The 14,972-nt window shown below is 42.2% G+C and overlaps 1 protein-coding gene across 2 annotated transcripts in view; it reads left to right on the top strand.

Annotated features, from left to right (window-relative positions):
* The window catches only part of PTPRG (protein tyrosine phosphatase receptor type G), a 736,510-nt gene that overhangs the window by 593,752 nt on the left and 127,786 nt on the right, over positions 1–14,972 (top strand). For both annotated transcript variants that reach the window (XM_082848957.1, XM_082848956.1), the window contains exon 8: positions 930–1,122. In XM_082848957.1, coding sequence (XP_082705083.1) covers positions 930–1,122 — 193 coding nt within the window. The remainder of the gene's footprint in view (positions 1–929; positions 1,123–14,972) is intronic.

The following is a 14,972-nucleotide window of genomic DNA, read 5'->3' as shown; positions in this document are numbered from 1 at the left end:
TTTTCTTTGTTTTTCCATAAAAGTTTGGACAGTAGTCTTATGGGAAATGTTTCCTAATAATAATGATGATGATAGCAGCTAATCTTTACTAAGAGCTTACTGGCTGCCACATAGATTTTAATCTTTTCAACAACCTTAAGATAGGCAGTACTAGTATTGTATCTGTTTTACAGATGAGGAAACTTGAGTTACAGAAAGCTTGAATACTTTGGCTCTAATGACCCATCTGGTAAATGTTGAACTTGGGCAGTTTAACCTGCACACCATGGGTTTGGCAACTTTGTGACAGCAACTGCTGAACTGGATCCCTAGTGTGTAGGAAGATGCTTAGTAAGAATTAAATCGCAAGTATTTCCTGAGCTCTTACGCTTTAGGAATTGTTTTAAACACTGTACATGGATGGTCTCATTTAATGCTGACCCAAACCCTATCGGGTCGATGCTACTGTAATTCTCACCGTTTTATTGAGGAAGAATTGAGGCTCAGAGAAGTTAAGCAACTTTCTCAGCGTCACAGAGTGCTTGAGCCATGGAGTCAGAATTCCCACGCAAGAAGTCTGGCTCTAGAAGCTGCCAGTTTCACTGTAACTCTATGCTGCTTCCTGTAATACTGAAGATCTTGCTGGGGGCCGGAGGGGCGGTGAGGCTGCTGCAGAAAGACTGGGCCTCTTGTCTGAGACACAAACTGCGAAAGTTCTATATACCCTCAAGTGAAGTGTTTTCCTGGTTAGTTGGCAGGACAGAAACCGCAGCCAGATAGGCCCATTGGCAGTGATTCCAGCAGGAAGCCTGTGTCCTGCTGGGTTTGCCCCACGCGGCTTTGTCGGGCACTTCCTGCCATCTTGTGTTCTTGTCACCCCTATTGGCTTTGGACCCCATAGCTTTCTAACCGATGTTCTTTTTTCTCCTTTTCTCTGGTTCTCTGTTCAGCTCGAGGCTTTTTATTCCATCTTCACCACGGAGCAGCAAGACCACGTCAAGTCAGTGGAGTATCTGAGAAATAACTTTCGGCCACAGCAGGGCCTGAACGACAGGGTGGTGTCCAAGTCTGCCGTCCGTGATGCCTGGAACCACGACATGACAGACTTCTTAGAAAACCCACTGGGGACAGAAGCCTCTAAAGGTATATTTGGATTAAGTGCCCTTGCCCAGAGGAAGATTCCTTATCATAAATTACTTTAAATGAAAAGGTGTTCAGAACCGGCCAAGAATTGGAACATGTTAAAAGCACGTTTCTGTGCTCAAAGTGACTTGTCTGGATGATAAGTAGAAGCATTTGTGGGAATAACTTCAGTTAGATACTTTCAGAATCGCCCTTTTGACTAGTAACATATTAGTCCTTCTCTCTGTAATTTAACTTTGTAGCATCAACCCTAACTAGTTGATGTCTTAAAGCTTTTTGGTGTCTTACTTTTTAACTGTTTCCCTGTCGTGATCAGGTGTTTGTCTCTGAGCTCAAACATCAGGACCTCAGACTTGCTCCCAACACCCCAATCTGCAGCTTTCTTACTAACTTCCGTACCAGCCAAGAAGTCTCCCTCCAGCTCTCCACCCCCACCAGACATCACATGGCCTCTTTATTTTTTTTTTTTAATTTATTTTATTTTTGGCTGCATTGGGTCTTTGTTGCTGTGGCGAGCGGGGGCTACTCTTCGTTGCAGCACGCAGGCTTCTCATTGCGGTGGCTTCTCTTGTTGTGGCTCACAGGCTTCGGTAATTGTGGCACGTGGGCTCAGTAGTTGTGGCTCACAGGCTCTAGGTGCGCGGGCTTCAGTAGTTGTGGCGCACGGGCTTAGTTGCTCCGTGGCATGTGGGATCTTCCCAGACCAGGGATCGAATCCGTGTCCCCCGCATTGGCAGGCGGATTCTTAACCACTGTGCCACCAGGGAAGTCCCAGATGAGGAATTTATATCACGAGTGAGTATAATATCTGGTAGCTCAGAATTGCTGACGTTACGACAATTACAAAGTTCTTTCCTAATAAGTGGACTGAACATATGATACGTCAGTTGTACAGAGAGGATGCATAGCCCTTCTTACCTAAGGAAGTTGGAGAGGATACTGGTTTTCATTGCATTAAGTTGTCAGAGTGGCCAGGATCTTCCACTGAATGGGCTTTCTCTGAATTTGAGCAGAGCCATGGACCCATCCTTAGATAGAGAGAATTGGTTCTTCATTTTACAAGGTTACAATGATCATGGTGTGTCCATTGCTGACTCTTAAGATGGGTGGATACTAAAATGTTCTGTGATCTTTCTAGACACAGAGAGAGATGTAGATGCACTCCTCTTTCTTTTTTAAACCTACTATTGGAGTGTCACATACAGAAAAGTGCACACGTAATATGCACACAACTTGATTAATTTTCACAAACTGAATATACTTGAGTAACAAACACCCAGATCAAGAAACTGATATCACTTGCTTCCCAGAAGCACTTCCTTTCCTTCACTCCTAGACACTATCCTTTCCCAGGGGTAACTGTGACCGTGAATTAGCCTTGCCTCCTGGTCAATTTCATATAAATGGAATCAGTCTGTAAGTCCTCTTCTGTGTCTCGCTTCTTTTGCTTTACACGGGCTTGGAGAGTTATCTATGCTATTACACGCAGTTGTAGTTTGTTCTTTCTTACGGTTGAATTTCACTGTATGCCAGCACCTGAATTTATTTATCCATTTCAATATACATGAATATATGGATTATTTTCATGTTTTGGTAATCATGAAAGTTCTTGCACATGGCTCTTAATGAGTATGTGGACAGATCTCTGTTGGGTATGCACCCAGCAGCAAAATGACTACAGCCTAGAGGACACACATATTTTCAGATCTGGTTAGATACTGCTGAACAGTTTCCCAACATGACTATATGGACCGCTTTACACTTCTGCCAGCACTGTAAGATCGTTTTCTGTTTTTTTAACATTTTTTAAAGGCCTCATTTACATACCATAAAGTTCAGTTGTTGTGAATGTACAATTGAATAATTTTCAATAAATTTATAGTCGTACAGCCATCACCACATCCACTTTTAGAACACTTTCATCATCCCAGTAAGTTCCTTCACGCCCACCTGCAATCAGTTCTTTCTCCTAACCTCAGTTCCAGGCCACCTCTGATTTGCTCTTGTCTTCCACTTGACAGAGGATTTTAAGATTTATACATGCTGTAGCATGGATCAGTAGCTCGTTTCTTTTTATTGCTAAATAGTATCCCTATTTGTTTTTTTCCATAACAGCTTTATTGAGATTTAATTCACATACCATAAAGTCCATTCTTTTAGAGTGTCCACTTCAGTGGTTTTTTATATTCACAAAAGTGTGTACTCATCACTACTACCCACTTCAGAACATTTTTGTCACCCCCCAAAAGAAATTCCAGACTCATTAGCAGTCACTCCTCTTTCTCCTGTCGCTCCTTCTTTCCCAGCTCTAGGCAACCACTAACGTACTTTCTGTCTCTACGGATTTGCCTGTTGCGGAGATTTCATATAAATGGAATTGTACAATATATGGCTTTTTGTCTCTGGCTTCTTTCCTTTAGCATCATCTTCTCAAGGTTCATCCACATTTAAGCATGTATCGAATTCCATGCCATTTTATGGCCAAATAAGATATCATTGTATGGATAGACCGCATTTTGTTTATCCGTTTATCAATTGATAGATTCCAGTTTCTGGCTCTTACGAATATTGCTGCTATGAACGTTCGTGTTCACATTTTTGTGTGGACATGTGTTTTCATTTCTCGTGAATATAAACCCAGGAGTAGAATTCCTGAGTCATAGGGCAACTCTTTGTTTACATTTTTTAAGAACTGCCAGACTTTTCCCAAAGCAGCTGTACCAGTGTACGTTCCCATCGGCATCATCGGAGGGTTCTGATTTCTCCATATCCTCGCCGACACTTGTTACACATCTTTTTTATTTTAGCCATCCTACTAGGTACGAAATAGTATCTCTTTGTAGTTTTGATGTGCACTTCCCTAATGACTAATGATGTTCCTATTTGTTTTTAAATGATGTTCGTATTTGTTTTAAATTTCATAAAACCATGGTCCATGGGACCAAATGCTCCTCCTTGTATTCCCCAAGAAAATTCAGGTCATTCCATGGCACCAAAGGCTGAAAGCCAGCCACAGATGCTGGCAGTCATCAGGCAGCCCAGTGTGCTTAGATGATTGACCTTCGAGATCTGAGTAGAAAAGAGCCAGTATAAAAGAAGAGTCCCTTTCTCTTCTCCAGGCATGTGCAAAAAAGATATTAGAAAAGGAAGGGTGGTATTCTGTAATCTTCAGGTGATTCAAAAAGAACAAACCCTGTCTGATTGGCATTCTCTAGCTGATCATTATTGGAAGCTTTTGGTGCCTACGAGAACCATGATGTTGAGCATAGAGCTGTGCATTTATTGGGCTATTGTCACAGAAGAAAGAAAACTTAATTAATTACGTAGGGCAGGCATCAGTAAGCTTTTCTGGCTGAGGACCAGGTATTGGGTCATGTGATCTCTTGTTGCAACTACTCAGCTCTGCCACTGTAGCGTGAAGGCAGCCGTAGACAGTATATAAATAAGTAGGTATAGAAAATGTCTTCTAATAAAACTTTATTTGTAAAAATAGGTGGCAGTCCAGATTTAGCCTGGGGACCATAGTGTACTGACCCCTGCTCTAGGGAATGGCTCAAACTAAGATGGTGGAACCCCATCTGAGGCTTATTTGAAGGTATTTTCACAGCGGCCGTGACTGTGGAAGTGTCCATCGGTCGGTTCTGCTTTTCCATGACACTACAAGATCCTAGGACCAATTAGAGGTTTATTAACTTGGTAACCATTCACTGACCAATCCACCTTAAGACCACTTCATCTTCCACTCCAGAAGTATAAGTGGAGCCTCTGTAGACTGAGCCCCACTTCCGTGGTTCCCTGGCTGTGATCACTGACTAGTGTTCATTGAGCAGCACAGCAGGGGATGCTTGAGTTGATGTGCCCCCACCCTGCCCTTCTGTCAGGATGATCAGACATACTAGAATAGAGAAAACAGGATCAAGCCATTCAGTTCCAAGCATGAGATGCATCGCCACGTACGACACCAAAAGAAAGGGGGAAAAGTCACCTTAATATTGTAATGTTTCCGAAGAAAGATTTATAATGGATGTCATCCGTAAAAAAATATAAAGCTTTAGTTTCCAGTAAATGGAAACAATATTTAGGCTTGGTAGATTGTTCGAGGGACATCCAATTCACCACTCTGCCCTTTGTCGGTAAATAACTTAGACAGACTTTGGGATTTAATGCGCTGTCATTTTAGTTATTCTGCAACACATCCCGGGCACATGGAAGAGCATTTCGGTGATTAAGTGCTGAATACTGTCTATTGTGAAGACTTTTGGAACAGTGAACAGAGAAAAATAACTTCCCTTCCAACAACATGAAACATATGGTTTATTAATTTAACAAAACCTGTTCAAACCACAGTGGAATCAAAACCACTTGATCTGATAATTTGATTTGATGGCTTAATTAAAGTGACACTGTATAATGTAATAAAAGCAAAGGAAATGAAGAGGACAGTGGGTGGCCTTTGTCCTCTCCAGTCCCCTAAGCCAACGCCGCGGTTTTTGAGAATGGTTTTTGTTTTTGCTGGTGGACGGATCTCTTTGTTAGCTGCATTTTCAGTGCTAAAGATTGCTTCCTGTCTTGGTTAAAAGCAGTTTTTAAGGGCATGTACCAGTGTGTGAGAACGCCTAAATAACTAGCCTATTTTAAATCAGAACACATCGAGAAAGACCATCACATTTTCCACCCAAATTAGCAAACAAAGAAGTAAATCCACGATTGCTTTTAAAAGGAGTTTGACATTGAAATCATGGTTTTCTGCTATTTTGGGAGAAAATATTAATGTTGTTCTATTTTCAGTTTAATCATGTTCACTCACCACATTAACGAGCTTGAATTACTTTATCTTGATAAAAGAACCTCTGATATGGAACATTTAATTCCTTTATAGGCAGCTGCCCTCCCAGAAACTCTTCCAGAAAGTTAGCTTGGTACTTTTAGTAACTTCCAACACAGAAAAGTGCTAAGGAAATCACATTTTTAATGCAGCCGCCATGGAGTGGTTTTGACCTCCTCCTTTTAAAAATAACTATTACTAGCTATTAATTTTTAACCTTGGGAGTGATTAAGAAAGCAAGCAAAAAGTAGGGCTGTTTTTTTGTAAGACTCTCCAACATCCTGGGTGCTCATGCTTTTAAAGGGCATGCCATGTTCTATCAAACATTTTTACAGGCTCAGATATCCCGTGATGACTAATTTTATGTAAATAGATAGAGAGTTGGTGTAAGTTGCCTTTGATTGGTTGACATAAAGTTGATATTTCATAGACATTTAACATAGCATTAACTACTTTGGGCTCATGTTTTCTAGCCAGTGAGTTTCTTTTCCCGTGTCAGGCATCTTCATCTACATTGAAGCGCTTTCTCTAGGAGCTGTGCCTGGTACACCTATGCTTAAAAAGGCTACATGGGGGGGCTTCCCTGGTGGCGCAGCGGTTGAGAGTCTGCCTGCCGATGCAGGGGATACGGGTTCGTGCCCCGGTCCGGGAAGATCCCACATGCCGCGGAGCGGCTGGGCTCGTGAGCCTTGGCTGCTGAGCCCGCGCGTCCGGAGCCTGTGCTCCGCAACGGGAGAGGCCACAACAGTGAGAGGCCCGCATACCGAAAAAAAAAAAAAAAAAGGCTACATAGGGGTTTTCATGGGCCAGGTGCTATGCTAGCCTTTTCCGTGCATATACGGTTTATTTAATTCTCAGAACAACCTCTGCCAGGATGCACTTTCCATTTGTCAAATATTTGTTGAGCATCTACTATGAACAAGTTTTAGGCACTAGAAATAAAGCTGAACAAGGGAGAAGAGTCTCTTACGGAGCTTAAGTTTTAGGGGGAAGAAAGAAAGCGGTCAGTGATTAAGCTCTTCAGTGTTGTTCTGCAGATCAAATCAGGTGGTTTGCTAAGAGTGGCAGACATGGTGAGGCCAAGGGGAAGAGAGCTTCCCTGGAGAGGGTGGGCTGGTCTGGGTAAGGAGCCAGCCCTGCAAACTTCTGAGAGGGAACGGTCCTTCTGCAAAGGCCCTGAGGCATGGAACCCGCAAGAGTGAAGTCTCAGAAGACTTCTCTTGGTAAAGACTGTGTTCTTACGACAGTGGCCTTTGGAGGAGTCTAAGCAGGGCTATGGCACCATCTGAACAGGTTTGTAGACCCATCACTCTGACTGTTATGTGAAGATGGTTTGCAGAGGACCTGGGGTGGAATCTGTAAGACCCGCAGGAGGCTGATGGAAATATTCCTGGCAGGATGACAGTGGCTGGATGAGGGTGATCCTGGTGGATGTAGAAGTGATCCGTCGGGGATGGATTTTGTAACAGAGCCTCTGAGATTTACTAACCCTTTGGATGGAGGATGGATGGGGGTGAGCAGAGAGAGATATGCAGTGTTACTGTTTCTCTTTAACAGATGAGTGGTCTGAGATTCAGAGAGAACAGGTGGTCGGTCAACCAGAGCCTCTCAGCCAGGAAATGGTAGAGCTGAGACGTCAACTGAGATCCTCTTATGTCCAAACACAGCATTCTTTCTCTTTTCCAAGGGACTGCCAGCTTCCGTATGAATCCACAAGAGGTGGTCTCTGTTTTAAATGTCATCAGGTGGCTTGAGCGACACGGTTTTATTATTATCTTTCTGTGAATGAAGGCACTGTAAAAGTCCTTGAGGCAGTTGGGTGCTCTTCCTAAAGATCAAGTTTATCTTCCTGAAAGGAATCACTGGTCTCTGTCTTTATCTGCTTGGCTTGCTTTTGGCAGGTTATCTTGGGTCCTGGGGCAGAGGTTACTGAGGTTTTGCTCACAGGGTTAGTCCCCGGGAGGGTCAGTGCACCCACTTAATGTGGATGTTGGGGCCTCCTAGGCTAAAGATATTGTGCATCCTTGAATGAACAGGACCTAACACAGTACCTAAAATATAGTAGGTATACAGTCATTGTTCATTAAATGAATGAATGGGGAGACAATATAAGGGGCAAGGGGTAAGAATCTAGACTTTGGAGTCAAGCAAACCTGGACTCAACTTCCACGCCAGTCATTTACTTCTGCACATCTGTGCTCTAGTTCATATCTAAGCCTCAGTTTCCTTTCTGTAAAATGGAGCTAATAATCACATCCCCTTCCTTGGCTTGTGGCCTTTTAAGTGAGCCAGTATAGAGAACAAATAGTACAGAGCCCGGGACATGGAAAGTACTCTGCAAATAATTATACTTCCTTGTCTGTAGGTCAGCACTGGCTTTCAGGACAACCTATTACATGTGACATGATCACTGGAGAACACATTTCAAAACAAGGGGACCACATTCTCTTCCTGGTGGAAATGCGAAGCCAGATTGTCTGAAATAGTTAAAACCTGTCCAGTGAATCCCACGGCCCATAGCATGGTCCACATGTCCTGTCCCCCTCCCCAACCCCGCCTTCGTATCCTGCACCTCAGTCCACCAGCCGCACTGCAGTTCCAGCAGCCTCTTCCCTGGAAGGCCCCAGCGTCACCGCTGTGCGTCATCCATCCCTTGTCAGCCTTCAAGGCTCAACTCAGTGGTCCTTCCCCATGAAGTTTCCTGGCTGCCTTGGCCCAGACACTGTCGGGGCACCAGTACCTTTCTTTTGTAGCATTCTCAGCGTTGGAATTTTACATTCATTTATGTATTTTTTTTTCCCTAATACCTAACTCTCCCACTGCCTTGTAAGCTCATAAAGGGTAAAACTGTTTTTTTTTTTTCTTTTCTTTGTTGGAGAGAGGGTACAAGGCTCACTGTTGGCGCCTTAGTAAATATTGGACTGGAGGGAATGATGATGGATGGATGGATGGATAGATGGATGGATGGATGGATGAAGCTAACCCACACATGCCAGGTGGCCAGGAGTAAAAAAGATTCTTGCTACAAGAGTTGGCACAGTTGAGGCATTTATGATCTAGCCCAGGCTAGGTGCTCTAATTGGAGGAGCGAAACCAGGCATTTGGAGTAGGATTCCACACGACTCCCAGTACCTGAAATCAGAGAGGCTCCTAGGATTTGGGAAGCCATCTTCCAAATCCGTTTGACCATAAGCCACTTGGATGGAAGTGTTGGTATCAAAGCACCATAGAGAGAGGGCTTTCCTCTCTGTCCCAAGGAACAGCCACGTTTCCCAACCACTCCACCACTCCTAAAAGCAGAGAAAGGGAAGCGCTGAAAGAGGCAGGCACTGTTGTCAGGAGGCTCCCAGGCAGAACCACGTTATGGCTTGGGACCCATTGAGCTGATATTGTTAACAGATGCCAGGGCCCGCCTGTTGTTTTCACACTTTATAAATATCACCTAATTACTTAATCCTCTGTCTCCAGGCAGGTAGGCAGAGTTTGATCTTCAGGGCCGACTTAGGCACCCTCCTATGGCATCAGCTTTTCTCTGCTCTCCAGGAAAATCTTCCCTGACACTGGGTTTGTTTGTGTGAGCACCGTGGTGCTTATGAACTGCAATCTGGAGATTACTAAAGGCCACCAGCATCCCTCCTCCCAGAGGGACACACTTCCCCTTTCTGTCGCCAGTGAATGTTCACGGCCCGTGGAGCGGGAAGCTCCGAGATGCTTGCCTGCATCTCCCTGTCCTCAGGGTCATAGGAATCACGGTGGCTGGGAGGCAGACAATTTATCTTCTCCATTCTTCCCACCGACTCTTCTGTAAACCAACACAGGCTGGTCGAGGTAGTTTTTCTTCAGGTTCAAGGAACATGGGCCGAACCCTTGGCTTTCTTGGGTGCAAGCAATGTTGTGACCTCCCCAGTCCTTGAGACCGTGTGTAAAGGCACAGAGGGGGAGACCATGATGAGGCCTCTGGGGTCATCTTTTTCTCTTCTTAGCACAGCCGGGGGTCATCACAGTTGCTCACTTCTCTCCTGGGCCCGCTCTGGACTGGTTTTGTGATTCCAAAGCACTGGCTTGGACCGAAATGAGTGTCTGGGCTGTCCCATGTCACATCTGTGCCTGTGTAGACAAGGTGCCGTCTGTACATCTGACACTAGGGGCTAACAGGTATCATCTATCAAGTGCACAGAGCCCCCTGGTTTCAATGCAAAGGCTTCCGGGAAGAGAGGAGGCTTCTCCATGAGGAGTGCACTGAGCATCTCAAACTGTTGGTCTTCACCAGCCAGCTAGAAGCCCAGTTCCTCAGAGCATAAGGATCCGTATGCCTGGGGTGGCCAGGGTGGCTCCGTCCCTGCACAGGTGATTTCCCACTGAGGCCCACTAGGGGCGCTGCTTATTCGCAGCCTGGTCTCTCCAATTTAAGTGGCAGACTCCCTGATCTCTTGGGTCCTCTTGACCAAGCCTCGGAGGCGCTGCTTGAGGCCAGTCCCCGGGTGTGGAAGATCCTGGAACCATGCCAGAGAGGGCCATCCTTACCAAATGAGCCAGGTGCCACATCTAGGGGTTGAAACAACGTTGGCATTTAAACAATGGAGCTCATCCAGTGGCCTCCCTGAACCAGAACAAGTAAGAGAGGCAGGTGCCAAGGAAGAATCAGAAATTCAAAGCTAGCAAGGTGAATGTCGGGAGACATTAAAAGGAGAACGCTCCTTTAAAATATAGTGAGTCCCTAAGTGATACCTAATTCTAAGAGAGAAATTATTTTAAGGACCAAATTGAAACAAAGGAGGCGGGCATCTTGGCCTATTGAGTCACAGTCATCTAGAATCTAGAATTTAAATAAAACCTGGCTAAACCCATCAGTGTGGGTCACTAGTTGATCTCTTTTTTTTTTTTTTTTTACATTTAATCACTTTTTTTTTATACAGCAGGTTCTTATCAGTCATCAATTTTATACACATTAGTGTATACATGTCAATCCCGATCGCCCAATTCATCCCACCACCACCACCACCCACTGCCGCTTTCCCCCCTTGGTGTCCATATGTTTGTTCTCTACATCTGTGGCTCAATTTCTGCCCTGAAAACCAGTTCATCTGTACCATTTTTCTAGGTTCCACATATATGCGTTAATATACAATATTTGTTTTTCTCTTTCTTACTTACTTCACTCTGTATGGCAGTCTCTAGATCCATCCACGTCTCAACAAATGACCCAATTTCATTCCTTTTTATGGCTGAGTAATATTCCATTTTATATATGTACCACATCTTCTTCATCCATTTGTCTGTCAATGGGCATTTAGGTTGCTTCCATGACCTGGCTATTGTAAATAGTGCTGCAGTGAACATTGGGGTGCATGTGTCTTTTTGAATTACGGTTTTCTCTGGGTATATGCCCAGTACTGGGATTGCTGGATCATATGGTAATTCTATTTTTAGTTTTTTAAAGAACTTCCATACTGTTCTCCATAGTGGCTGTATCAATTTACATTCCCACCAACAGTACAAAAGGGTTCCCTTTTCTTCACACCCTCTCCAGCATTTGTTGTTTGTAGATTTTCTGATGATGCCCATTCTAACTGGTGTGAGGTGATACCTCATTGTAGTTTTGATTTGCATTTCTCTAATAATTAGTGATCTTGAGCAGCTTTTCACGTGCTTCTTGACCATCTGTATGTCTTCTTTGGAGAAATGTCTATTTAGGTCTTCTGCCCATTTTTGGTTTGGGTTGTATGAGCTGTTTATATGTTTTGGAGATTAATCCTTTGTCCATTGATTCGGTTGCAAATGTTTTCTCCCAATCTGGGGGTTGTCTTTTCGTCTTGTTTATGGTTTCCTTTGCTGTGCAAAAGCTTTTAAGTTTCATTAGGTCCCATGTGTTTATTTCTGTTTTTATTTCCATCACTCTAGGAGGTGGGTCAAAAAAGATCTTGCTGTGATTTATGTCAAAGAGTGTTCTTGCTATGTTTTCCTCTAAGAGTTTTATAGTATCCAGTCTTACATTTAGGTCTTTAATCCATTTTGAGATTATTTTTGTGTATGGTGTTAGGAAGTGTTCTAATTTCATTCTTTTACATGTAGCTGCCCAGTTTTCCCAGCACCACTTATTGAAGAGACTGTCTTTTGTCCATTGTATATCCTTGCCTCCATTGTCATAGATTAGTTGACCATAGGTGCATGGGTTTATCTCTGGGCTTTCTGTCTTATTCCATTGATCTATGTTTCTGTTTTTGTGCCAGTACCATATTGTCTTGATTACTGTAGCTTTATAGTATAGTCTGAAGTCAGGGAGTCTGATTCCTCCAGTTCTGTTTTTTTCCCTCAAGACTGCTTTGGTTATTTGGGGTCTTTTGTGTCTGCATACAAATTTTAAGATTTTTGTTCTAGTTCCATAAAAAATGCCATTGGTAATTTGATAGGGATTGCATTGAAGCTGTAGATTGCTTTGGGTAGTATAGTCATTTTCACAATGTTGATTCTTCCAATCCAAGAACATGGTATATCTCTCCATCTGTTGGTATCACCTTTAATTTCTTTCATCAGTGTCTTATAGTTTTCTGCATACAGGTCTTTTGTCTCCCTAGGTAGGTTTATACCTAGGTATTTTATTCTTTTTGTTGCAGTGGTAAACGGGAGTGTTTCCTTAATTTCTCTTTCAGATTTTTCATCATTAGTGTATAGGAATGCAAGAGATTTCTGTGCATTAATTTTGTATCCTGCAACTTTACCAAATTCATTGATTAGCTCTAGTAGTTTTCTGGTAGCATTTTTAGGATTCTCTATGTATAGTATCATGTCATCTGCAAACAGTGACAGTTTTACTTCTTCTTTTCCAATTTGTATTCCTTTTATTTCTTTTTCTTCTCTGATTGCCATGGCTAGGATTTCCAAAACTACGTTGAATAATAGTGGTGAGAGTGGACATCATTGTCTTGTTCCTGATCTTAGAGGAAGTGCTTTCAGTGTTTCACCATTGAGAATGATGTTTGCTGTGGGTTGTTGTATATGTCCTTTATTATGTTGAGGTAGGTTGCCTCTATGCCTACTTTCTGGAGAGTTTTTATCATAAATGGGTGTTGAATTTTGTCGAAAGCTTTCTCTGCATCTATTGAGATGATCATATGGTTTTTCTCCTTCAATTTGTTAATATGGTGTATCACATTGATTGATTTGCGTAGATTGAAGAATCCTTGCATCCCTGGGATAAATCCCACTTGATCATGGTGTATGATCCTTTTAATGTGTTGTTGGATTCTGTTTGCTAGTATTTTGTTGAGGATTTTTGCATCTATATTCATGAGTGATATTGGTCTGTAATTTTCTTTTTTTGTAGTATCAGTTTTGGTATCAGGGTGATGGTGGCCTCATAGAATGAGTTTGGGAGTGTTCCTTCCTCTGCAATTTTTGGAAGAGTTTGAGAAGTATGGGTGTTAACTCTTCTCTAAATGTTTGATAGAATTCGCCTGTGAAGCCATCTGGTCCTGGACTTCTGTTTGTTGGAAGATTGTTAATCCCAGTTTCAATTTCATTACTTGTGATTGGTCTGTTCATATTTTCTATTTCTTCCTGGTTCAGTCTTGGAAGGTTATACCTTTCTAAGAATTTGTCAATTTCTTTCAGGTTGTCCAATTTATATTGCATAGAGTTGCTTGTAGTAGTCTCTTAGGATGCTTTGTATTTCTGCGGTGTCTGTTGTAACTTCTCCTTTTTCATCTCTAATTTTATTGATTTGAGTCCTCTCCCTCTTTTTCTTGATGAGTCTGGCTAATGGTTTATGAATTTTGTTTATCTTCGCAAAGAACCACCTTTTAGTTTTATTGATCTTTGCTATTGTTTTCTTTGTTTCTATTTCATTTATTTCTGCTCTGATCTTTACGATTTCTTTCCTTCTGCTATCTTTGGGTTTTGTTTGTTCTTCTTTCTCTAGTTCCTTTAGGTGTAAGGTTAGATTGTTTGAGATTTTTCTTGTTTCTTGAGGTAAGCTTGTATAGCTATAAACTTCCCTCTTAGAACTGCTTTTGCTGCATCCCATAGGTTTTGGATCATCGTGTTTTCATTGTCATTTGTCTCTAGGTATTTTTTGATTTCCTCTTTGGTTTCTTCAGGGATCTCTTGGTTATTGAGTAACATATTGTTTGGCCTCCATGTGTTTGTGTTTTTAACATTTCTTTCCCTGTAATTCATTTCTAATCTCATAGCGTTGTGGTCAGAAAAGATGCTTGATATGATTTCAGTTTTATTAAATTTACTGAGGCTTGATTTGTGACCCAAGATGTGACCTATCCTGGAGAATGTTCCATGCGCACTTGAGAAGAAAGTGTAATCTGCTGTTTTTGGATGGAATGTCCTATAAATATCAATTAAATCTATCTGGTCTGTTGTGTCATTTAAAGCTTGTGTTTCCTTATTTATTTTCATTTTGGATGATCTGTCCATTGGTGTAAGTGAGGTGTTAAAGTCCCCCACTATTACTGTGTTACTGTTGATTTCCTCTTTTATAGCTGTTAGCAGTTGCCTTATGTATTGAGGTGCTCCTGTGTTGGGTGCATATATATTTATAATTGTTATATCTTCTTCTTGGATTGATCCCTTGATCATTATGTAGTGTCCTTCCTTGGATTGTAACATTTTATTTTAAAGTTTATTTTATCTGATATGAGTATTGCTATTCCAGCTTTCTTTTGATTTCCATTTGTGTGGAATATCTTTTTCCATCCCCTCACTTTCCGTCTGTATGTGTCCCCAGGTCTGAAGTGTGTTTCTTGTAGACAGCATATATATGGGTCTTGGTTTTGTATCCATTCAGCAAGCCTGTGTCTTTTGGTTGGAGCATTTAATCCATTCACTTTTACGGTGATTATCAATATGTATGTTCCTATGACCATTTTCTTAATTGTTTTGGGTTTGCTTTTGTAGGTCCTTTTCTTCTCTTGTGTTTCCCACTTAGAGAAGTTCCTTTAGCATTTGTTGTAGAGCTGGTTTGGTGCTGCTGAATTCTCTCAGCTTTTGCTTGTCTGTAAAGCTTTTGATTTCT

This window comes from Leucopleurus acutus (genome assembly GCF_964270905.1).
Source record: "Leucopleurus acutus genome assembly, chromosome: 10".
Classification (NCBI taxonomy): Eukaryota; Metazoa; Chordata; class Mammalia; order Artiodactyla; family Delphinidae; genus Leucopleurus; species Leucopleurus acutus.
Note: the sequence above shows the minus strand (reverse complement) of the source record. Positions and strands in the feature narration are given on the sequence as shown.